This window comes from Scyliorhinus torazame, chromosome 14, assembly GCF_047496885.1.
Source record: "Scyliorhinus torazame isolate Kashiwa2021f chromosome 14, sScyTor2.1, whole genome shotgun sequence".
NCBI classification, from domain to species: domain Eukaryota; kingdom Metazoa; phylum Chordata; class Chondrichthyes; order Carcharhiniformes; family Scyliorhinidae; genus Scyliorhinus; species Scyliorhinus torazame.
Window position 1 is genome coordinate 17796459 of NC_092720.1, and position 22853 is coordinate 17819311.

Sequence of the window (22853 nt, forward strand, 5' to 3'; positions counted from 1 at the left end):
ACTGCTGGGGAGTTGTTTTTCCAAACAGTTGGATGCTTTCACATCTGCTGTGGTTTACTGGAATCCTTCTGATAATAAAAATTAATTTTACCACCGGATAAACGGTCAGACTGAACCTTGAATCTACTATTTACCAAAGGTTGACAGCATTCCACACAGGGAAGATTCCACAAAACATTCCATTCTTACCTTCAATAACATTCGTCACTTCTGTTCTGTAAGACTCAAATTTGAAAGGGGTGAGAAATCCGAGTGAGCCAAGGTGAAACGCCATGACAGGAGGGACACTGGTCTGGAAAAACCACAGCACAATTAGTCACACAAAACCGAGCTGACATGTCCATACTGATACAAAACCCAGCTGACCTGTCCATACAAACATAGCTCCATATCTGTCATCATATGTGACCAAATGAGCACCCTCAGTCAGTTACATCACAGTGCAGATATTCAGCAGCACTGGGGTGTCTGCAGCACTAATAAGGAAAAGCAGAGGTCAGTAATTGAACAGATGGTGGCATGGTTGGAAAATTAATATTGCTTAATTAAAATGCAAATTGGATGAGATTGCCTTCAGAAAGTAACATACATCGGGTACTGTACACAAGTATTTTGAACCATACCATGCAGTGAATGTAGTGTCCTTGGGTGGGTTGTGGGGAGAAGAGATCAGATGATTTATATGGTCTCTGGTTCCCAGAGTTCTCCACCAATGGGTGTTTTTGTCACTTCTCTGGCTTAGTTGTACATAGGATATGACACAGAAACAGCCCATTCTGCCCAACCAGTCCATGTTGGTGTACATGGTTCACTTGAGCCTCCTCCTAATTTTTTGCATTTAAATCTACCATTGTAACCACCTCTTCCCTTCTCCATCATATACTTCTCTGGTTTCCCCTTAAGTACCATTCACTTCAACCACTAAGGTAGCAAGTTCCCCATTTTCATCACTAGTTGGATGAAGTTTCTTCTGAATTCCTTATTGGATTTTATTAATAGTCTCTAGTCAGGCTATGCCCCACAAGAGGAAACGCGGCAGCACAAGTGAATAGCACTGTGGCTTCACAGCGCCAGGGTCCCAGGTTCGATTCCCCACTGGGTCACTGTCTGTGAGGAGTCTGCACGTTCTCCCCGTGTGTGCGTGGGTTTCCTCCGGGTGCTCCGGTTTCCTCCCACAGTCCAAAGACATGCAGGTTAGGTTGATTGGCCATGATAAATTGCCCTTAGTGACCAAATAGCGTAGGAGGGGTTATTGGGTTTCGGGGATAGGGTGGAAGTGAGAGCTCAAGTGGGTCGGTGCAGACTCGATGGGCCGAATGGCTTCCTTGTGCACTGTATGTTCTATGTTCTCTCTGTACCCACTTAGTCAAAATCTTCCATCAATTTAAGACCTCTATTAGATCACCACTAAGTGGGCTGGGTTCTCCGCCGGTGGGATGCACCGTTTTTCCAGCAGCCCAGGGGTTTCCCGACAGCATGGGGCTGCCCCACAATGGGAAACTCCATTGACTAGCCGGCGAAACGCATCCCGCTGGCGGGGCAAAACAGAAATGTGGCCCGGCGGGGCAGAGAATCCAGCCTTCAAGAGAGAAGACCAACATGTCAATCCTTTGCTAATATGCATCCTCACACATTTCGAAGGTCATCCTCGTAAATCTCTACACCCTCTCCAGTGCCGTTATAGCCTTTTTATAATATAGTGACCAGAACTGTACACAGTACTCACGGTTCAATACAGAATTAGCATAACCTCTCTATTGGTCAAGTCTATCCCTCCAGAAATAAAAGCTAGTGCTCGGTTCCCTCTTTTTATGGCCTTGGTAAACTGCAATACAACTATTCTAAAGAATCCTCTATTTCTCTACCCCACGTAGACTTGTACTTTCCAAGTAAGTGACCTCTCTAATCTTCTTGCCAAATGTTACCCTCACATTTATCGTTGTTGCACTTCATTTACCAATTATTTCCTCATTCGACAAGTTTATTAATGTCATCCTGGAATTTGCTACAATCCTTTTCAGTGTTGATGATTCACCATCTGTAAATTTAGACATCTTGTTTATGATTCTAAGGTCCAAATTGTTAACTTAAATTATGAACAGCAGTGGCCCCAGCAATGATCCTGTGGAACACCATTTCCCACCTTCTGCAACTGGGGCTTTTGGGAAGAGGTCCAGGGGGGGGGACCGGTGAAACAGGCGAGTTTTCTCACATTTGTAGAGCTTGAGAGTTGACATGGTGCTGTTGTAGGAAACACACTTGAGGGTGAAGGACCAGGTCAGGCTTCAAAAGGGTTGGCGGAGTCAGGTGGGGAAGGTGTTGGCGAGTTTATGAAGGATATGGGGAGCGGACCCGTGGCAGTTCTTGCATCCAGGGGTAGAGAGTATCCCTTTATTTCCCCAGTGCAAAATGTGTACTCAAGGACAGGCTTTTTTTATTATGGGGACCATCGGCGTCGATGGTTTGGGAGGCACTGAAGGTGGTGGTAAGGGGTGAGATCATCCCGTATAAGGCGCAGGTGGATAGGGAGGGAATTGAGGAGCGGCAGCGGCTGGTAGATGAAATTTGGGAAGTGGATGGGAAGCAAGCTGAAGATCCACTCCGGAGCTTTTGTTCAGTGGAAAGTAACCGCAGACACGGTTTGATCTTTTGTCTACAGGGAAAGCGATGCATCAGCTGAAGCGAGCTAAGGGGGAAGTAGACGAATACGGGGAGAAAGCCAATCGCTTGCTGGCGGGGCAACTCCATCAGCAGGTGGCCTCGGAGCAGATCGTTCAGTTCTGGGATGGAGAGAGGGAGCTGGTGGCGGCGCCGCAGCAGGTGAACAGGGCGTTTGAGGAGCTTTATGTAAGGTTGTATAAGTCGGAGTCCCCGAGGATGAGTCAGATATGAGGGGCTTCTTTGGGGTGGTGGGGCTGGAGTGTCCTAAAGTAGGAGAGGAGGAATGGGCAGGGTTGGAAGAGCCAGTGGGGATGGAGGCGATTCGGACGGCAATAGGGACGATGCAAACGGGAAAGGCACCAGGGCAGAATTGATTCGTGTGGAATTCTAAAAGATTTTTGGATAATAATAATCTTTATTGTCACAGGTAGGTTTACATTAACACTGCAATGAAGTTACTGTGAAAATCCCCCAGTCGCCACATTCCGACGCCTGTTCGGGTACACTGAGGGAGAATTCAGAATGTCCAATTCACCCAAGAAGCACGTCTTTTGGGATTTGTGGGAGGAAACCGGAGCACCCGGAAAAAACCCACGCAGACTCGGGGAAAACGTGCAGACTCCACACAGTGACCAAAGCAGGAATCGAACCTGGGACCCTGCCGCTGTGAAGCCACAGTGCTAAACAATGTGCTACCGTACCACTTAAAATATTATAAAGAGACTTTTTTTTTCATTCATATTTTACAGGAGGTGGGTTTCGCTGGCTCAGTCATTGGTTGCCCATCTCTAATTGGCCTCGAGAAGGTGGTGGTGAGCTGCCTTCTTGAACCGCTGCAATCCACATGGCATAGGTGCACCCACTGTGCTATTAGGGAGACAATTCCAGGATTTTGACCCAGCTAGTGAAGAAAGAGTGATATATTTCCAAGTCGGGATGGTGAATGACTTGTTGGGGAACCATCCTTCAATAACTGGCCATCTGGAGATGAACTGTGCATGTTTATAATTACTGAAAAGTACATGTGGCTATTATGTCCAGTTGTCTGTAAATTATCCCATCGCACCAAGGAACTTCAATAGTAATCACAAGTAAACCTTCTCACAACCACTCATTTTCTTCTAAATCCAGCTCAGAGACAAGGGAAAAGAGCACAACTTACTCCTGACCCAATACTGCTGTGCATCATGATCAGACACTACTCCCCTCTCAAGTTCCCATTCCCCGTCAGTGTGCAGTAGTGGCATAACTTGTCAGCATATTTAATTCAAACTTTTATGTTCTCTGGAGCTGAAATAATTGCTGAAGCTTCTGTATGTGGGTCATAGTCTTTTCCCCTGGAGTCTTGTACAAAAGATGGGAAACTCAAGTATAGATCACTTTAACCAGAATGCACACAAAATGTCCATACATCAAACAGAAGATATTCCAGCAGCTGTGGTCATTTTCTGAACTTCTTAATTATTGCCCTACATCAAAAGAGACCCTTGCACTTTAATCTAACTTTTCTGAGTTTCCGAACATAAAAGAGCCATAAACATTTTAGATAAGACTGGTCAAATACCTGGAAGAGCGAGGAGGCGTATAGCAGTGTGCCGTCACCACCCAGGCAAATGATTAGATCTATGCAGCCAGACAACTCATCGTAACCTGAGATTTAAACAAAGTGGGTGAGCTAATTTCACTAATTAAAACTATTATTTCAGCAACATGATGGCAATGCCTGAATGATGTCTGGACAATCAGCCAGGGCCATTTCTCATCTTCCAATTACATTTTTAGCACAGGGTCATCAGAAGTAGATGAGGAGCGTCATATGGAGTCTAAACTAAAAGTTCATTGATTTCTTGATATGCAACTCATAGGCAAGAGAGAAATTACACAATGGGACCCATTAGCAGCTGATTAAGGAAATGTTCGGTCAACTGGTCCGGTAACACTTGGTTTTCAGAAAAATAAAGTCTTTTCCTTCTCAGATGGACTCTTCCCCAAATCTCAATGTTCTCCCGAGCTTTTCGTGGGTTGATTGATTTGGTATGCATTTCCAACATTTATAGATCTGCCCAGCAAGTGACACTCCTTCCCCCATCTCACCTTCTCGGAAAGGACTGAGCTGCTGCCGGATGGGTTCAAAGTTTGCATCTTTAGCGAGTGCTGCATCATCCACCACCTTCTTCTCAACAAACACAACCAGGTGCTTCTCCTGGAGCAAGAGGAAAAAGAAAATATGAAAAAAAAAACACACATTCACTTGAAATTCCAACTATTCCACCCATTTCCCTTGCTGTTAAGAAAAGCTGCCAAGGGACACTTTGCTGCAAGGTACTGTCAACCTGCTCATTTGTGTGGGAAGCAGGAGGGGAACGAGTGCATAATTTAAACCCATACGCAGGTTATTATTCCGCCAAATGCATCTCTCATGCACAGACTTGCTTTGCAACACAGCAACACTCGATTCAGTTGGGATATAATCTACTTATGATGGTAAATCTACAAACATTAGAGGCTGGTAATAAATTCTCTGGAGAGATCCATCATTTGTGCCCTGACGTGTAGTATTCTGGTTTCCTTTGGCAGGATTACAAAAAGCATCAAAATCACTTCACATACTCAGAAATCTCTTGTTTCTCAAACATCATGGTGCCCAAGGGAAATGTGCAAAACATGAAAAAAGATATGTTCCTCAAAAGAAGTTTAAATTCTATGAAAAAAAAAAAATTTGCATGGATATTTTCCATAAGCTGTCAGAATGTTTTGAGGTCAGCTGAGAGATAAGGAAAAGAGACGGATAAACGAAGTTGAGGACAGGTAAGCCATGATCTAACTGAATGGAAGAACAGGCTAGCGGGGACTTAATGACCTGCTCCAGAGACTATGTTCCCAGGCATTGGAACAAAACTGACAAGTGCTGACTGGCAGTTTGTGTGGCGATTTCAAAAAACGGCTTTCATGGTATTTTTTTTTAAAAGATGTGGAGGTGCCAGCATTGGACTGGGCTGGGCACAGTAAGAAGTCTTATAACACCAAGTTAAAGTCCAACAGGTTTGTTTCCAATCACTAGCTTTCGGAGCGCAGCTCCTTCCTCAGATCACCTGATGCGCTCCAAAAGCTCGTGATTCAAAACAAACCTGTTGGACTTTAATCTGCTGTTGCAAGACTTCTTACAGTATTTTCTTAGTTTGCCCAATTAAATGAAAAGGTATTTTTTAGATCATAGATTGAAAAGTGCAACTGAAATCTTCCTGGATCTGACCTCTCCAGAAGAAACTGTCAGTCACATGCAAATTGAATCAGTCTCACAGCATCATATCACTTTGAACAATCGATGAAATCCATGACAACATATCAAAATCAGCTTGGTGCTGGGATCTAAACAACAACGGTTTCTTTCCTCAACAAAATTGCTGTGACAAGATTCACTGGGGCACTAAGGTAAAAGGTATTGGTTTTGCCACAAGCCTGTAGTTGAGGAGTAATTCAAAAGTAGTGCTTTTTATTGATGTGCCATCATAAACAGAATGAAAAATATTAACCTATCACAATAAACAGGTCAGAAGTATTCTACTTTAACTCAGCAAAACAAAACGGGAATTTAGAGTCCTCAGAAAAGGTCACAGCTTCACCTAATGCTCCACCTCAAGCTTTCCCATCCTCTTTGCCTCCATATCCATTTCTTTGGCCAGGAATCTTTCTCCTGCAGAGCAGACCTTTCTCCCATTTTCTTAATTCTGGTCCCTTAAACCTCTCTGGATCCTTTTGTTGGGAACTGCCAATGTGAAAGCAGCAACCTGTACTCCATTCTCAGATTCTCAACCCCAAGCACAGTCATTGAACCTGTTGCCAAGGTTGGTGCTGTTTTTTTTTTTTTTGATTGCCCAATCTCAATCTTGCACAAGCTGAACCCCAGCTCTCTCACACTATCTCCAAACTTCCCCTGGACCAGGACCCCACAACTCAACAATCTCCCAGGCTGTCAATGACCTAGTCTTTTGAGGGCACTGCGGAGGGAAGCACGGTGGTACAGTGGTTAGAATCATAGAATCCTTACAGTACAGGAGGCCATTCAGCCCATTGAATATATACCAACCCTCTGAAAGAGCACCCTAACTGGGCCCACGCCCCCACCCGACCCCTGTAACACCATAACGCCAACTGAGCTTTGGGCACTACGGGAAATTTAGCATTACCAATCCACCTAATCCGCACATTTTAGGATTATGGGACGAAACCGGAGCATCTGGAGGAAGCCCACGCAAACACAGGGAGAATGTTCAAACTTCACACAGACAGTCATCCAAGGTCGGAACTGAACCCGGGTGCACAACCATTGAGCTACCTAAAAGTCTGTGTGGAAGTGTGGGTTGCGCCCCCTGGTGGATGGCAGGCGGGTGTCAGGAGGATCAATGGTCCAGCTTGCGGGAGCGCCCAAAGGTTGCTACTGGCATTTTTATTGAGAATGGCTGCCGCTGCCGCCTTTTAAACAAGAAGGAGATGAGGCTCTGTGCAGCCTTTGGGCCAGAAGCAACAGCAGTGAGCAGGTCAAGCGCCCTGCACTTGAACTTGACATCAAGCGTGCTTCTTCTATTTTCTACCTACTGGTAAGCAAGGCAAGAGGACTGTGAAGATGATTAGTTTTCTTCCAAGACGGTAAGAAACACAAATAAGCAGTGTATCTATTGGAGAGGATCTCACAACAGAATCTGCTGGAGCGCACTGCTCAGGAGTGTCCAGGGAAGGACAGGGCAGTTTTAGTGTTAGCTCTGTAAAGAGCTCCAAGGCCTCTGGTTAACAGCCTACAAGGAAGAAACTTAACTCAGGAACTAGCAGGATAAAGATGATTTCTTGAGCTATGGTTTTGTCATTTGTGCCATGGCAAATAATTATGCAAAGCCCATTTGTGTTATATGCAGGGAAGTAGTGGCAAATGAGAGAAGTTTCAGATTTGGAAAGAGAAGTGGTGGTGGAAAATTCCGTTTGATGTTGAGACCCCAGAGTCAGTTATTCATTTACAGTCGACTCCAAATGGAAAGACTACGCTGCTCCTAACCTGTGATAGCACATTAAAAACATGCCACAAGCCCACAAGGCTGTCAGCTTTCTGCCCAGGAACATCCAGTGCTGAGTAAAACAAGCATCTCGTTGCTATTGCCCTTCACGCCGATCTACATGCACAAGGTTGAATTTCTGTTCTCACAAAAGATGAAGATGGCACAAAGGAACTGGCCGAGGTCTGCACCTGAACCACCCACAACCTTCAAATTTATGATCATCTTCCACGCTTTCCGTCATTTCCAGCATGACACCACCAAAAACATCTTCCCCTCTCCTTTCAGCATTCTGGAACAGACCAAGCAGCAAAGCCTGCTTCACTCCTAAATTATCCGCAACATCGCCTACCCTCCCAGCCCATCTTCTCATGCAAGCATAGGAGATGCTACACCTGTCCATTAACCTCCTCCCTTCCCAACATCCAGCTCAACACCAGATGAAACAACAATTTACTTGGCCTACTTTCAACACCCCCCCCCCCCCCCCCCCCCCCCCCCCCGAGTAGACAGTATTCACTGCTTACAATGTGGTTTCTTTGACAGTGGGAAGAGAAACACATTGGCAATCACTCAGCACATCTACATTCAGACCGCAATCCTTACTCGGAGCTTCAGCTTATGTCATTTTAATTCTCCTCCGCACTCTTACTCGGACCGTTCTTGATTCCTGCAGTGTTTCAGTGAAGCTCAACGCAAGCTCGGGGAGCATCTTCCGATTTGGCACTTTATGGCCTGCAGGGCTCAACAATTAGTTCAAAAGTATCAGACTATAACCTCGATTCCCACAGTTTTGCAGATAGCAGCTTGAGGTAAGGATTCAGCTATAGCCATTTACACCTCCACACCCATGTTTTGTTTCTTTATTTGTGCCATTAACATATACTTTCTCTTCCACCATTATTCCTCATCATTTAATCTCTCCTGCCTTGCACTTTATATCACAACCTCCCTTTGGTTCTCCGCAACACCCCACTCTTACTTTCTCTATACTTACTTGAAACCTGCACATCTCCAATTTCTTCCAGTTCTGATGAAACCAGAAGCATTGACACTGTGTCTCCACAGATGCTGTCCAACCTACTGAATGTTTTTATTGTGGGAAAATAAGGTTAGGTACAAACCCACCACCAAAAAGTACGAGAAAGTGGCTGTGCAGATCCTTTGTGGTGTTAAGTGTCCTGACTCACCTCAATGAGGAAGGAGCACAGTTCTTTGAATGGCTCCAGAAGTGCTTCGTCCTTGACTTTTTTGATGACCAGTACGTTTGTCGGAGGCTTGTCCCAGGTCAACCTTTGACTAGTTGGATCCTGAATGTGCCTGAATAGAATTAGAGCAAAATAAATAACAGCATTTCCACAAACCGAGGATCCCACCACATGAATATAGAACAGAATCTGCCATATTGTAGATTTTTTAAAAAAATTTTAAAAGCACGTTATTTTCCCCTCTCATCAGCTTGCATTTACGTAGCATATTTAACACGGTAAAACACCCCAAAAAGCTTCACAGGGTTATTGCAGGGCAATTTTTGTTAAAATTAGGGGAACTGAGGATGATGGGATGCAAGTGCAACAGTGGCTGCATTTTCACGAACTCTGGGGCTATTAATCTTTTATCTTATTCTGTATTTTATTTGGCTGCATGAGCAATCGCTATTTGAAGTTGTGCACCATTTTATCATGTTTTTGTGGCTTTGGAGACAAGGATGGTGGCGCAGTGGTTAGCCACGGACACGGGTTCGATCCCAGCCCTGGGTCACTGACCGTATGGAGTTTGCACATTCGCCCTGTGTCTGCGTGGGTCTCACCCCCACAAACCAAAGATGTCCATGCTAAATTTCCCCTTAATTGAAAATAAAAGAATTGGGTACTCTAAATTTGAGAACAAAATGCAGCTTTATCCTCCTCTCCCTCAATCTCTCACTTATCTGTTCACCATTTTTCCATGTATAAACGGAGACACCAAGTTTAATGATTAAGCTAAACTTGCTGTGTTGTTCTCCTGTCCTTTTCTCTATTCATGTATGGAGAAGCATTTATGCTGGACTGTACCAGTTGAGGGTTTGTGTTATTTTTAAAAATTGAAAAAAACACCAATAAAAATAGATATTGAAAATTTAGGGAATTGACAGGATCGGATACAATATTCATTTTACACTGTGCCCAATTTTGCTCTCCACTGAAGTCAATTGAGCAGGATAAAACTGGTATTCTGTGCAACCTCACTGGCTTCTTGCCCAGCAAGTTTATGTTAAAATTAACTCTTTTGCAACATGAATGGTGCTGTCGCTTCCTCACCTACTAATGAATAGCATTAAAAGCTTAGCGGGAGGGGGGGCACGTGCCGTTAGCACTGGGACTACGGCACTGAGGACCCGGGTTCGAATCCCGGTTCTGGGTCATTGTCCGTGTGGAGTTTGCACATTCTCCCAGTGTCTGCATGGGTTTCACCCCCAAACCCAAAGATGTGTAGGTTAGGTGGATTGGCCACTCTAAATTGCCCCTTAATTGGAAAAAATAATAATTGGGTACTCGAAATTTAGAAAAACATAAAAAAGGCTTAGCGGTAAAAGCATCATGTGGTCGGAAATTGAGCAGTTAGAATAATTGATGCTGCCCACCCACAGCACCATATCGGAGAATCACACGCAAAGACAATACAACTGCCTACTTATTCGTGCAACTACCTCCACTGATTTTGGTTCCGCAAACCAGTGTGCTTGCCTGGGTTCTGAATTTGCCTCGTTTAGCTGCAGGGCGCAATCTGAAAACGTTCACACATTTGCACTTGCTCACGAATGTGCAGTTTGAGCCAAGTATATTTCTTGGATGACAAAGGACAGGTCCATACAAACAATCTGCAGCTTTATCCCGGATACGCACCAATGCAGATCACAAGTGGTGCCAGTGCTTGCTACTTGCTTCACCTGGCAGTAGCACCTTGCTTGCTCGGGAATAACCACTATGCCATTCCTTGAGCTGGTGGCTCAGCATCTGAAGGCACCACCTGAGCTCCTTTGAAACATGGCTTTGCACGGTGTAACGCAAACTCCAAAGTGATGCAAGGCAACCTCTTAAGATCGGAGAGTAGCTAAATGCTGGGGGTTTTTTTGTGGTTTTTTTTCACACTCTGAACTGTTTCTCAGACTGATGCAAAAACTGCATTCACTGACTGCAAATTCCCTCGACCGCACAATAAAGCTGCAGCTTTCAAAGTTAAGAAACTGACTTCAAAAGACCAGTCGAAACTCAATCGTCTGGAATTCAGTTCAACAAAATCTAAGAGGGGGAGGGGAAACGATGATTTTTACTCACATGATGCTGGTGGAGTTCTGCAGAATGGAGGCTTTAGGTCCAAAGTGTGTATCGGGAGATGGGCCATGGAGGAAGTGTGCTTGTCTAAAAGGAGAGAAGGCGGTATTGTGAGTTTGCTTCCTTTCTACAAGATCAGCTTCCCTCATGGGTCAATGCCTTTTACTTTCTGCCTCCCTCCCCAACCTCAGCAATGAGCCAGGAGAAAAAGCAGTTACAACAGATGTACGAAACAAAAATGCACAAAGTACACTGGTTCATAAGTCAAGGACAGGATGGACAACTACAAACAAAACAAGGTTGAGCAAATTTTCTGATAAGGCAGCAGCTGCAATGCACTGTTACTGCAGCAAGTCACTCCCAGACAGCAAGTCAGTTTTATTTAGATCACAAAGGGATTTTGTAAAACTGGACACAGTAGAGAGTAGCAATGCAGGAACAATGGGCAGCAGTGTCTAATGCTGCATTCTTTATTTAAAAACTGGCACTGATGTACATAAAATTAACACAAGCAGTCCATTTGGTGCAACTGATCTTGTTTTACTTACCACACAAGTCTCCTTCCCCCCGACTTCACCTCATCCTACCAGTCCATCTTTCCATACTTTATTCCCTCAATTGGTCTGAGGTAAGTACCATATTTTATTATATTATTATTTTTTATAAAAAATTTAATTTAGTTGTTAGCCAGATCTTGGTAGAAAGTTAGAGGAATGGCAGGGAAGGGAGTGCAATGTTCCTCCTGCAGGATGTAGTTAGTGTCCCTGCTGATTTTACCTGCAGGAAGTGCTGCCATCTCCAGCTCCTCCAAGACCGAGTTAGGGAACTGGAGCTGGAGTTGGAAGAACTTCAGATCATTCGGGAGGCAGAAGGGGTCATAGATAGCAGCTTCAGGGAATTAGTTACACCAAAGATTGGAGATAGGTGGGTAACTGTAAGAGGGACTGGGAAAAAGCAGTCAGTGCAGGGATCCCCTGCGGTCGTTCCCCTGAGAAACAAGTATACCGCTTTGGATACTTGTGGGGGGGACGACTTACCAGGGGTAAGCCATGGGGTACGGGCCTCTGGCACGGAGTCTGTCCCTGTTGCTCAGAAGGGAAGGGGGGGAAGAGGAGCAGAGCATTAGTAATTGGGGACTCTATAGTCAGGGGCACAGATGGGAGATTTTGTGGGAGCGTGAGAGACTCACGTTTGGTATGTTGCCTCCCAGGTGCAAGGGTACGTGATGTCTCGGATCGTGTTTTCCGGGTCCTAAGGGGGGAGGGGGATCAGCCCCAAGTCGTGGTCCACATTGGCACTAACGACATAGGTAGGAAAGGGGACAAGGATGTCAGGCAGGCTTTCAGGGAGCTAGGATGGAAGCTCAGAACTAGAACAAACAGAGTTGTTATCTCTGGGTTGTTGCCCGTGCCACGTGATAGTGAGATGAGGAATAGGGAGAGAGAGCATTTAAACACGTGGCTACAGGAATGGTGCAGGCGGGAGGGATTCAGATTTCTGGATAACTGGGGCTCTTTCTGGGGAAGGTGGGACCTCTACAGACAGGATGGTCTACATCTGAACCTGAGGGGCACAAATATCCTGGGGGGGAGATTTGTTAGTGCTCTTTGAGGGGGTTTAAACTAAGGCAGCAGGGGCATGGGAACCTGGATTGTAGTTTTAGGGTAAGGGAGAATGAGAGTAGAGAGGTCAGGAGCACAGATTTGACGTCGCAGGAGGGGGCCAGTGTTCAGGTAGGTGGTTTGAAGTGTGTCTACTTCAATGCCAGGAGTATACGAAACAAGGTAGGGGAACTGGCAGCATGGGTTGGTACCTGGGACTTCGATGTTGTGGCCATTTCGGAGACATGGATAGAGAAGGGACAGGAATGGATGTTGCAGGTTCCGGGGTTTAGGTGTTTTAGTAAGCTCAGAGAAGGAGGCAAAAGAGGGGGAGGTGTGGCACTGCTAGTCAAGAGCAGTATTACGGTGGCGGAGAGGATGCTAGATGGGGACTCTTCTTCCGAGGTAGTATGGGCTGAAGTTAGAAACAGGAAAGGAGAGGTCACCCTGTTGGGAGTTTTTTTATAGGCCTCCTAATAGTTCGAGGGATGTAGAGGAAAGGATGGCGAAGATGATTCTGGATAAGAGCGAAAGTAACAGGGTAGTTATGATGGGAGACTTTAACTTTCCAAATATTGACTGGAAAATATATAGTTAGAGTACAATAGATGGGTCGTTTTTTGTACAGTGTGTGGAGGAGGGTTTCCTGAAACAATATGTTGACAGGCCAACAAGAGGCGAGGCCACGTTGGATTTGGTTTTGGGTAATGAACCAGGCCAGGTGTTGGATTTGGAGGTAGGAGAGCACTTTGGGGACAGTGACCACAATTCGGTGACGTTTACGTTAATGATGGAAAGGGATAAGTATACACCGCAGGGCAAGAGTTATAGCTGGGGGAAGGGCAATTATGATGTCATAAGACGTGACTTGGGGGGGATAAGGTGGAGAAGTAGGCTGCAAGTGTTGGGCACACTGGATAAGTGGGGCTTGTTCAAGGATCAGCTACTGAGTGTTCTTGATAAGTATGTACCGGTCAGGCAGGGAGGAAGGCGTCGAGCGAGGGAACCGTGGTTTACCAAGGAAGTGGAATCTCTTGTTAAGAGGAAGAAGGAGGCCTATGTGAAGATGAGGTGTGAAGTTTCAGTTGGGGCGATGGATAGTTACAAGGTAGCGAGGAAGGATCTAAAGAGAGAGCTAAGACGAGCAAGGAGGGGACATGAGAAGTATTTGGCAGGAAGGATCAAGGAAAACCCAAAAGCTTTCTATAGGTATGTCAGGAATAAGCGAATGACTAGGGAAAGAGTAGGACCAGTCAAGGACAGGGATGGGAAATTGTGTGTGGAGTCTGAAGAGATAGGCGAGATACTAAATGAATATTTTTCGTCAGTATTCACTCAGGAAAAAGATAATGTTATGGAGGAGAATGCTGAGCCCCAGGCTAATAGAATAGATGGCATTGAGGTACGTAGGGAAGAGGTGTTGGCAATTCTGGACAGGCTGAAAATAGATAAGTCCCCGGGACCTGATGGGATTTATCCTAGGATTCTCTGGGAGGCCAGGGAAGAGATTGCTGGACCTTTGGCTTTGATTTTTATGTCATCATTGGCTACAGGAATAGTGCCAGAGGACTGGAGGACAGCAAATGTAGTCCCTTTGTTCAAAAAGGGGAGCAGAGACAACCCCGGCAACTATAGACCGGTGAGCCTCACGTCTGTAGAGGGTAAAGTCTTGGAGGGGATTATAAGAGACAAGATTTATAATCATCTAGATAGGAATAATATGATCAGGGATAGTCAGCATGGCTTTGTGAAGGGTAGGTCATGCCTCACAAACCTTATCGAGTTCTTTGAGAAGGTGACTGAACAGGTAGATGAGGGTAGAGCAGTTGATGTGGTGTATATGGATTTCAGCAAAGCGTTTGATAAGGTTCCCCACGGTAGGCTATTGCAGAAAATACGGAGGCTGGGGATTGAGGGTGATTTAGAGATGTGGATCAGAAATTGGCTAGCTGAAAGAAGACAGAGGGTGGTGGTTGATGGGAAATGTTCAGAATGGAGTACAGTCACAAGTGGAGTACCACAAGGATCTGTTCTGGGGCCGTTGCTGTTTGTCATTTTTATCAATGACCTAGAGGAAGGCGCAGAAGGGTGGGTGAGTAAATTTGCAGACGATACTAAAGTCGGTGGTGTTGTCGATAGTGTGGAAGGACGTAGCAGGTTACAGAGGGATATAGATAAGCTGCAGAGCTGGGCTGAGAGGTGGCAAATGGAGTTTAATGTAGAGAAGTGTGAGGTGATTCACTTTGGAAGGAATAACAGGAATGCGGAATATTTGGCTAATGGTAAAGTTCTTGAAAGTGTGGATGAGCAGAGGGATCTAGGTGTCCATGTACATAGATCCCTGAAAGTTGCCACCCAGGTTGATAAGGTTGTGAAGAAGGCCCATGGAGTGTTGGCCTTTATTGGTAGAGGGATTGAGTTCCGGAGTCGGGAGGTCATGTTGCAGCTGTACAGAACTCTGGTACGGCCGCATTTGGAGTATTGCGTACAGTTCTGGTCACCGCATTATAGGAAGGACGTGGAGGCTTTGGAGCGGGTGCAGAGGAGATTTACCAGGATGTTGCCTGGTATGGAGGGAAAATCTTATGAGGAAAGGCTGATGGACTTGAGGTTGTTTTCGTTGGAGAGATGAAGGTTAAGAGGAGACTTAATAGAGGCATACAAAATGATCAGGGGGTTGGATAGGGTGGACAGTGAGAGCCTTCTCCCGCGGATGGAAATGGCTGGCACGAGGGGACATAACTTTAAACTGAGGGGTAATAGATATAGGACAGAGGTCAGAGGTAGGTTCTTTACGCAAAGAGTAGTGAGGCCGTGGAATGCCCTACCTGCTACAGTAGTGAACTCGCCAACATTGAGGGCATTTAAAAGTTTATTGGATAAACAGATGGATGATAATGGCATAGTGTAGGTTAGATGGCTTTTGTTTCGGTGCAACATCGTGGGCCGAAGGGCCTGTACTGCGCTGTATTGTTCTATGTTCTATTATGTTCTAATTACGTTTCTAGCTTCCCCTTAAATTAGTTTATGTTATTTGCCCCAACAACACCTTGTAATGTGTGAGTTTCATATGCTAACCACTCAGTATTAAAAAAAATCAGGCGAAAATTCATTCACATCCTACCTGAAGTCCATTTACACTGCAGGTCATTTTCAGATGACTGGCAAAGGCACGATCTTTTGGATGACATTGAACAAAGATTCAATCTATATTCTCAGGTGGATATAAAAGAACCAACAGCACGATTCTAAAGGGCAGCAGGGAAGCATACCTGGGCTAATCCCCCAACTGCATCCCTCAACTGAAAACAGATCATTACCTCATTCAATATGTGGTTCGATCTCTTAGATTAGACATAAACATATAGTTATAGATGCATTTAAAGGGAAAGCCAGGCAAGCATGAGGGAGAAAGTAAAAGGATGTGCTGATGGAGTTAGATGAAGATAGGTGGGAGGAGGCTTGTGTAACTTCATAAAGTATTTTGGAGCTGGAAAGTAACGTACGATTGTATAAACACTCAACATTGAAACCACAGTCCTGACACCTACACTGGTTGATCACTAGTTATAATAACATTCACCCGATATAACGAGTGAACTTTAATTTAATGAGAAACATATGCTTAAACACAGATTTTAATGAAATTAAGTTTACTAGTATTAAAACAAGTCAGATGCAAAACGACTCTCTCGGCACCATCCCATTAACCATCCTAAAATTAGTAGAGCACAGGTTAGCAGCAAAGGAGAGCTCCAGTTATACATTTTTATGGTCTTATTTATTTCACCATCACATCACATTAATGTCTTTATAGAACCCCTGCAGTGCAAACAGAGGCCATTCGGCCCATTGAGTCCATGCCAACCCTCCAAAAGAGCATCTCAGGCCCAATCCTCAACCCCATCTCCATAACCCCACCTAACCTTTGGACACCAAGGGCAATTTAGCATGGCCGATCAACCTAACCTGCACATCATTGGACTGTGGGAGGAAACTAGAGCACCCGGAGTAAATCCACACGGACATAGGGAGCAACCCCACAGTCACCCGATGTCAGAATTGAACCCAGATCCCTGGCGCTGTAAGGCAGCAGTGCTAACCACTGTGCAACCGTGACTCCCCTTTTTATAGGGTTCCTACAGTGCAGGAGGTCATTCGGTCCATCGAGTCTGCACCAACCCTCGAAAAGAGCACCCCATCCAGGCCCCATTTCCTATTCCCATCTCTGTAACCCCACCTAACCTGCACAGCTAACCAAGGGGCTAACCAATTCGGTACTTTAGAAGTTAATTAATTGTTGTAATGCAGTAAAAGTGGAAATCAATTTGCAGACATCAAACTACCACAAAGAGCAATATGATAATGAACAGATAATTTGTAACTTGCCGTTGGTCGAGTTTAAAATATTGAGCAGGAAAACAGGGAGAACTTGAAGGCTTTAATTTGAATCATGCCACAGGATCTTTAACATTCATGAGGTGCCAACAGTGCTTTGGTTTAAACTATCTCATCCAAAAGTGCACCCCCCTCCCATTATACCACTGGAGTGTCAGACTCAATATCATACTCAAATCTCGAAAGTGCAACACGAGCCCAAAAGCTCTGACACAGCGACGGGGATCCAGACTTCCTTGGAATGAAGCAGCACGTGCATGGTTATATTTTCTGGAAAAACCCAATTAAATGGCATGGTCTAACTTAGCAGATATGGAAACGTCATGGAACAGGGCCACACTTCTGAGCTGATCCTTTGCTAAGTTTTTTCATCCCACTGCTGCTCACTACCAGCCTAAAGGCACAGGCACTTACTAGGGTGCAGTCAAGTGCTCCATTCATCAGGAGTCTAGCTAATGAGTCTTAACCGAAAAGCATCACAGCTGAACCTGACAGTTCTCCCCTGTTAACACACAAGTAGGTGCAAGTGCAAGAAAAAAAAGACAGTATAGAAAAAAAGACACAGACCACCAATATTGCCTGAATGCAAAGAATAATGTGAATCCTTATGGAGATTAGTCTTGCATTGCTTGGTTCCAACATTGCCTGAAATATAAAAGCAGCATGGAGTCTGTTTTCAAAGTGGGTTCTTTAACCTGTCAACAGATTTTAAAACCTGCATGGGAATAGACTTATATTTTATGGTACAATATTCCAGTCTGCACTCTGAAATATTTAACTTTTAACTGCTGAAAGGTCCACACAATTTAATTATAGGTGCAAAGGAGAATTAAAATGTGTCCCAAGTGTTCACCTGCAATGTATGTGAAATACCCAATGCAGTTTTTAGTTCTATTGATAGGGTGCCATTGATCCCCACAGCAACGTTCCTGTTGTGCTGAATTTGTGCTTCACTGTACAGCACCTTGGAAGGTACGGCACCACTCATTCTGGATCCAATGTCACTTCTCTGCAGCCAGTCAAAAAGTTCCTCAATTTTGAAAAACTGGCTCACATCACTACAAATTGCTAAATGGGAAAGAAAAAGCTGTTTTTAAAAAATTCATTTACAGGATGTGGGCGTCGCTGGTTCGGCCAGCACCTATTGCCCATCCCTAGTTGCCCTTCAGAAGGTGGTGGTGAGATTCCTTCTTGAACCGCTGCAGTTCTTGATGTGTGGGTGCACCGACAGTGCTGTTAGGGAGGGAGTTCCAGGATTTTGCCCCAGTAACAGTGAGGATGGTGAGTGATTTGAAGGGGAACCTCCGGGTGGGGTTCCCAGGTATCTGTTGCTCCTGTTCTTCTAGATGATAATGGTTGTGGGTTTGGAAGGTGCTGTCAAAGGAACCATGGCGAGTTACTGCAGTGGATCTTGTAGATGGTACAAACAGCTGCCACTGTTCATGGATCAGAGAGGGTTTGAATGTTCGTGGAAGGGGGAAAATCGATCACATAGTTTTTGTCCTGGATGGTGTCGAGCTTCGAGTGTTGTTGAAGCTGCAGTATTCCAGGCAAGTGGAGAGTATTTCATTACACGCCCGACTTGTGCCTTGTAGATGGTGTACAGGTTTTGGGGCGGGGGTTTCAGAAGATGGGTTACTCGCCTGTCCTGGTACCCACAGTATTAACATGGCTAGTTCAGTTCAGTTTCTGATCAATGGTAACTGCAGGATGTTGATTGTGGGGGTTCGCAATGCTGATGCGATTGAATGGAAAGGGCAATGGTTAGATCATCTTTTCTAGGAGATGGTCATTGCCTGGCACGTGTGTTGCGCGAATGTAACTTGCCAGCCCATGCCTGGATATTGTCCAGGTCTTGCTGCGTTTGGACATGGACTGCTTCATTATCTGAGGAGTCGTGAATGGTACTGAACATTGTGCAGTCACCCGCAAACATCCCCACTTCGGACCTTTTGATGGAATGGAGGAGATTGATAAAGAAGCTGAAGATGGTAGGGGCTAGGACAATATCCTGAGGAACTCAATAAATAAGGGCAGCATGGTAGCATAGTGGTTAGCACAATTGCTTCACAGCTCGTCCCAGGTTCGATTCCAGGCTGGGTCACTGTCTGTGCAGAGTCTGCACGTTCTCCCAGTGTCCATAAGACGTAGGAGCGGAAGTATGGCCATTCGGCCCATCGAGTCCACTCCACCATTCAATCATGGCTGATTTCAACTCCATTTACCCGCTCTCTCTCCATAGCCCTTAATTCCTCGAGAAATCAAGAATTTATCAACTTCTGTCTTAAAGACACTCAACGTCCCAGCCTCCACCGCCCTCTGTGGCAATGAATTCCACAGACCCACCACTCTCTGGCTGAAGACATTTCTCCTCATCTCTGTTCTAAAGCGACTCCCTTTTATTCTAAGGCTGTGCCCCCGGGTCCTAGTCTCCCCTGCAAATGGAAACAACTTCCCGACGTCCACCCTATCTAAGCCATTCATTATCTTGTAAGTTTCTATTAGATCTCCCCTCAACCTCCTAAACTCCAATGAATATAATCCCACAATCCTCAGACGTTCATCGTATGTTAGGCCTACCATTCCTGGGATCATCCGTGTGAATCTCCGCTGGACCCGCTCCAGTGCCAGTATGTCCTTCCTGAGGTGTGGGGCCCAAAATTGCTCACAGTATTCTAAATGGGGCCTAACTAATGCTTTATAAAGCTTCAGAAGTACATCCCTGCTTTTATATTCCAAGCCTCTGGAGATAAATGACAACATGGCATTTGCTTTCTTAATTACGGACTCAACCTGCAAGTTTACCTTTAGAGAATCCTGGACTAGGACTCCCAAGTCCCTTTGCACTTCAGCATTATGAATTTTGTCACCGTTCAGAAAATAGTCCATGCCTCTATTCTTTTTTCCAAAGTGCAAGACCTCGCACTTGCCCACGTTGAATTTCATCAGCCATTTCTTGGACCACTCTCCTAAACTGTCTAAATCTTTCTGCAGCCTCCCCACCGCCTCCATACTACCTGCCCCTCCACCTATCTTTGTATCATCGGCAAACTTAGCCAGAATGCCCCCAGTCCGTCATATATATATATATATATATATATATTATATGTATATAAAAAGAGAACAGCTGTGGCCCCAACACTGAACCCTGCGGGACACCACTCGTCACCGGTTGCCATTCCGAAAAAGAACCTTTTATCCCAACGCTCTGCCTTCTGCATGACAGCCAATCGTCAATCCATGTTAGTACCTTGCCTCGAATACCATGGGCCCTTATTTTACTCAGCAGTCTCCCGTGAGGCACCTTATCAAAGGCCTTTTGGAAGTCAAGATAGATGACATCCATTGGCTCTCCTTGGTCTAACCTATTTGTTATCTCTTCAAAGAACTCTAACAGGTTTGTCAGGCACGACCTCCCCTTACTAAATCCATGCTGACTTGTCCTAATCCCACCCTGCACTTCCAAGAATTTAGAAATCTCATCCTTAACAATGGATTCTAGAATCTTGCCAACAACCGAGGTTAGGCTAATTGGCCTATATTTTTCCATCTTTTTCCTTGTTCCCTTCTTGAAAAGGGGGGTTGCACCAGCGATTTTCCAATCCTCTGGGACTTTCCCGGACTCCAGTGACTTTTGAAAGATCATAACTAACGCCTCCACAATTTCTTCAGCTATCTCCTTTAGAACTCTAGGATGTAGCCCATCTGGACCCGGAGATTTATCAATTGTTAGACCTCTTAGTTTCTCTAGCACTCTCCTTTGTGATAGCTACCATATTCAACTCTGCCCCGACTCTCCTGAATTCTTGGGATATTACTCATGTCTTCTACTGTGAAGACTGACGCAAAGTACTTATTTAGTTCCTCAGCTATTTCCTTGTCTCCCATCACTAGATTACCAGCGTCATTTTGGAGCGGCCCAATGTCTACTTTTGCCTCCCGTTTGTTTTTAATGTATTTAAAGAAATTTTTACTATCATTCCTAATGTTACTGGCTAGCCTACCTTCATAATTGATCCTCTCTTTCCTTATTTCTCGCTGTTATCCTCTGTTTGTTTTTGTAGCCTTCCCAATCTTCTGACTTCCCACTACTCTTTGCCACATTATAGGCTTTCTCTTTTGCTTTGATGCATTCCCTAACTTCCTTTGTCAGCCATGGCTGCCTAATCCCCCCTCTGGTAACCTTTCTTTTCTTTGGGATGAACCTCTGTACTGTGTCCTCAATTACTCCCAGAAACTCCTGCCATTGCTGTTCTACTGTCTTTCCCACTAGGCTCTGCTCCCAGTCGACTTTCGTCAGTTCCTCCCTCATGCCCCTGTAGTTACCTTTATTTAACTGTAACGCCTTTACATCTGATTCTACCTTCTTTCTTTCAAATTGCAGACTGAATTCTACCATATTATGATCACTGCCTCCTAAGTGTTCCCTTACTTTAAGATCTTTAATCAAGTCTGGCTCATTACATAACACTAAGTCCAGAATGGCCTGTCCCCTCGTGGGCTCCATCACAAGCTGTTCCAAAAAGCCCTCCTGTAAACATTCAATGAATTCCCTCTCCTTGGGTCCACTGGCAGCATTATTTACCCAGTCCACCTGCATATTGAAGTCCCCCATGATCACTGTGACCTTGCCTTTCTGACATGCACTTTCTATTTCGTGGTGAATTGTGTGTCCCTGGTCCTGACCACTGTTAGGAGGCCTGTACATAACTCCCATTATGGTTTTTTTGCCTTTGTGGTTCCTCAACTCTATCCACACAGACTCCACATCACCTGACCCTATGTCGTTTAGTGCTATTGATTTAATTTCATTCCTCATTAACAAGGCAATACCACCCCCTCTGCCCATCTCTGTCTTTTCGATAGGTTGTGAATCCCTGGATGTTTAAATGCCAGTCCTGAACCCCCTGCAACCACGTCTGTGATGTCTACCACATCATACCTGCCAGTCACAATCTGGGCCACAAGCTCATCTACCTTGTTCCATACACTGCGCACATTTAAATATAGCACCTTTAATTCTCTATTGACCGTCCCTTTTTGTTTTCTTAGTGTGGTGGACCTTGGTTTACTGAGCCTTTCCATACACTGTCATATTTTGTGGGATGGGGACTATCGTAACCTCTCCGGAGTTCTGTCTTTTCGTGCTTTTGTGTATTCCTAAGCAGCTACGCTTCCCACTGATTACTTCACCTCTTGGTTCCCTGACTTCTTCCCACCCCCCCACCCCCAAATCTCTAGTTTAAAGTCCTATTGACCACCCTATTTACTCTTTTGCGTGTCTGCGTGTGTTTCCTCCGGGTGTTCCGGTTTCCTCCCACAAGTACCGAAAGACGAGCTTGTTAGGTGAATTGGACATTCTGAATTCTCCCGCAGTGTACCCGAACAGTCGCTGGTTTCTTCCCAGTCCAAAGATGTGCTGATTCTACCTTCTTTCTTTCAATCATTTAGCATGGTGGATTGGCCATGCTAAATTGCCCTTAGTGTCCAAAAAAGGTTAAGTGGGGGTTACTGGGATAGGGTAGATACGTGGGCTTGAGTAGGGTGCTCTTTGTAAGGACCGGTGCAGACTTGATTGGCCTCCTTCTGCACTGTAAATTCTATGATTCTATGAACTCCTGGAGCGGAGATGATTGACCTCCAATCACAACCATCTTCCTTTGTTCCAGGTATGACTCCAACTTATGGCAGGATCTGCTTTCGCCACCACTTTCAGGCATGCAGACACGTTGGGTCAAATGACTTCCTTCTGCACCGTAACAGTTCTGAGATTCTGTGCATCACAGATCATTGCATAAAAATATTCTCATCTCCCCATGGTTCATTGGCCAATT

The 22853-nt window shown here is 45.1% G+C and overlaps 1 protein-coding gene across 1 annotated transcript in view; it reads right to left on the bottom strand.

Annotated features, from left to right (window-relative positions):
• Window positions 1-22853, bottom strand: part of LOC140389551 (NAD kinase-like) — a 52627-nt gene that overhangs the window by 20249 nt on the left and 9525 nt on the right. Inside the window, exons 3-7 of the mRNA XM_072473759.1 lie at window positions 11024-11107; window positions 8897-9026; window positions 4756-4864; window positions 4226-4311; window positions 190-292 (exon numbers count right to left, since the gene is read on the bottom strand). Coding sequence (XP_072329860.1) covers window positions 190-292; window positions 4226-4311; window positions 4756-4864; window positions 8897-9026; window positions 11024-11107 — 512 coding nt within the window. The remainder of the gene's footprint in view (window positions 1-189; window positions 293-4225; window positions 4312-4755; window positions 4865-8896; window positions 9027-11023; window positions 11108-22853) is intronic.